Source organism: Nicotiana sylvestris, chromosome 10, assembly GCF_000393655.2.
Source record: "Nicotiana sylvestris chromosome 10, ASM39365v2, whole genome shotgun sequence".
NCBI classification, from domain to species: domain Eukaryota; kingdom Viridiplantae; phylum Streptophyta; class Magnoliopsida; order Solanales; family Solanaceae; genus Nicotiana; species Nicotiana sylvestris.
In genome coordinates this window covers 30,511,735-30,514,739 of record NC_091066.1, presented here as the reverse complement: position 1 = coordinate 30,514,739, position 3,005 = coordinate 30,511,735, and the positions used below count along the sequence as shown (strand labels likewise).

Sequence of the window (3,005 nt, the reverse complement as noted above, 5' to 3'; positions counted from 1 at the left end):
ATGGGGACCTCAAAATCAGCAGTAGAGACCAACCCAACAACAGTACAATATCAATCCTGGGGGAGCACGACCACAAGGCCAAGTCGTGCCTTATCAAAGGCAGTAGGGCTACAATCAGCAGCACCAATAACAGTTGGCTTACCAACCGCCTCATCAACAACATGTGACCAGACAAGGCGACAGTAATATGATAGAAATCAAGGGCATGTTGCAACAAATCATTGGGACAAACGGAAGGATGCAAGAAAAGTTAACTGCACATGACTCGGCTATTAAAGGCATTGAAACTCAGTTAGGCCAGTTGTCCATGGATTTGAACAATTGCCTACAAAGAACGTTGCCTGTAGACACAAACATCAATCCAAAAGAGTAGAACCCAAATCAGTTAATGGTAGTGAGTCTCAAGGATGGAAGGGATTGCTCAATCTAGTAGAGACGCAATGCCAATCACTCCAATGCCATTCGAGATCGATGAGTCGACGGAGCTCACTGAGGTTGTAATTGAGCAAGCACAAGTTGATAAAGGCAAAGCGAAGCAAATTGAACAGCTCCCAGAACAGGTAGTGGAAAAAACCTCTAATCAGGAAAAGACACAGAGCAGTGGACATAAGCTGATTCCAGCACCATTCCCTCAAAGGTTGGCAAAGCAAAAGAAAGATGATCAATACAGGAAATTCATGGAAATGCTCAGACAAATTCAATTGAATATTCCATTGATGGATGCTTTGAGGTAAATGCCAGGGTATGCGAAAATGATGAAGTATCTGATGTCTCGAAAATTTGACTTCCAGGACCTGTCTACTGTAACTCTGACTCAAACTTGTAGTGCGGTAGTGACAAGACCTATGGCTGAAAAATTGTCTGATCCCGATAGTTTCACTATACAATACACAATTGGAAGTTATGCTTTTACTAAAGCATTATGTGACTTGGCAGCCAGTATCAACTTGATGCCCTTGGCAATATACATAAAATTAGGCATTGGCAGAGCTAGATCGACATTAATATTGCTGCAACTAGCTGATCGCACAGTGAAAAGGCCGACAGGAATTCTAGATAATGTGCTCGTCCAAGTGGGGAAGTTTGTATTTCCTGCTGATTTCGTTATTCTTGCCTGTCAAGTTGACGAAGAAATACCAATAATTTTGGGGAGGCCATTCTTAGCCATTGGGAGAGATTTGATCGACTGTGAGACTGGAGAGTTGAAACGAGGTTGAATAATGAAGAAATAATATTCAATGTTCAACAATCTATGGGGAGGCCCAACGAATTTGCAAACTTGTCAAGACCCGGATTTTCCCACCCTCGGGTGTCGTGATGGCGCCTACTAATGAGAGATAGGCAAGCCAACCCTTAACTACCTTTTTCATTAACAAATTACTTATTTTAACAATTATCAGTGATAGCATGAAAATAACGGAATTAAATAAATAAGTGGAAGAGCTAAATTAAATAAGCTGAACAATAATGCGAAAGTCAACATATGCCTCTACCCAAGAACTGGCGTCACATCACTCACGAACTATTAAGAGTACTAAATACAACCGTTTGAAAGAAATATAACACTGTTTGTCTCGAATATATGAGATAACAGAATGAAATATAAGATAGAGGAGACGCCGGGCATGCGGACACCTACAAGGCTACCTCAGTGTCTTGGTGGACTGAAGGCTGGCTCCCGCGCTACTGCTGCTGTCCAATACCTGGATCTTTGCAAAAGAGCACAGAGTGTAGTATCAGCACAACCAACCCCATGTGTTGGCAAGTGCCTAGCCTAACCTCGGCGAAGTAGTGACGAGGCTAGGACCAGACTACCAAATAACCTGTGCAGTTCAAATATCTATATGTACAGTGGAGAAGAAATATAGGAAATAATCAGTCAATATGGGAAGGGGAAACATGTTGTGGGGAGGTAACAGTTCCAAATAGAAAACCTCAATAAAAGAAAGAAACAACAAAGCCAGAATATAAACAAGAATCAGAATTCAATGATTTGCACGGTATCACCCTTCGTGCTTTTACTCTCGTCCTCACCCAAACAATATTTATAATAAAAATGTGCACGGTATCACCCTTCGTGCTTTTACTCTCGTTCTCACCAAATCAATCGTATCATAATAATGTGAACGGCATCACCCTTCGTGCTTTTACTCTCTTTCCTCACCACATAGTCAATGAATATCGGTACGGAATGGTACATCGTACGGCACGACATCATCCTTTGTGCTTTACACTTTTTCCTCACAATAGCAAACAATGCACAACATCATCCTTCGTGCTTTAACACTTTTCCTCACCTAAACAACAATCACAAACAAAGGGGCAAGGGAGTAGAAAAATAATGGTAGAAATCCCGGCAAGGGACTACAATTAAACAGCTAAATCCCGGCAAGAGAACAATATCAATAAATCTCAACATCCCGGCAAGGGAGATAATCAACAAAGCAACAAACATCCCGGTAAGGGAACAATACAATAACTCTTTCTCTTTCTTTCACTTCTTACTTTATAACTCTCTTTACCACTTGAGTCAATGCTCCAAAGGGTTCAATTATCTCATATACTTTCACAATTCGTATTATAACTCGAGCCAATGCTCCTCGAAGTTCAAAGATCACAATTTCTTTCACATGCTTTTTACAACATATAGAAATCATCATTAAGGCACGAAAGATACAACAAAAATCAGAATATCCGCAATATAAAGACTCACAATCATACTAGACACCAACGTATAGATACTCGTCACCATGCCTATACGTCGCACTCGACAATTAGCATGTAGAAATTAAGACTCAACTCCTAATCTCTCAAGCTAAGGTTAGACTAAACACGTACCTCGAAGCTTTGAACACCACTCAAGCCTCAATTATAGCTTTACCCCCTTGATTCCACCACCAATACGCTCGAATCTAGTCACAAGTTGCTTAATTACATCAATAAGTGCTAAATGAATCAACCCCAATGCATGAAAATGCGTTTTCCCAAAGTTTTACCCAAAAGGT

At 40.7% G+C, this 3,005-nt stretch overlaps 1 protein-coding gene across 1 annotated transcript; it reads left to right on the top strand.

Moving 5' to 3' along the window:
* Nucleotides 1-407: 407 nt before the first annotated feature.
* Nucleotides 408-1,217, top strand: LOC104233962 (uncharacterized). The gene is made up of 2 exons (XM_009787431.1): nucleotides 408-730; nucleotides 827-1,217. The coding sequence occupies exons 1-2, from the start codon at nucleotides 408-410 to the stop codon at nucleotides 1,215-1,217; spliced, it is 714 nt and encodes a 237-aa protein (XP_009785733.1).
* The last annotated feature ends 1,788 nt before the right edge of the window (nucleotides 1,218-3,005 follow it).

Bases quoted from the DNA above. Each gene is read 5' to 3' on its own strand.
- LOC104233962 (XM_009787431.1), top strand. From the start codon at position 408: ATGGAAGGGATTGCTCAATCTAGTAGAGACGCAATGCCAATCACTCCA. The intron at 731-826 runs GTAAATGCCAGG...TCAAACTTGTAG, and splicing joins CCATTGATGGATGCTTTGAG to TGCGGTAGTGACAAGACCTA.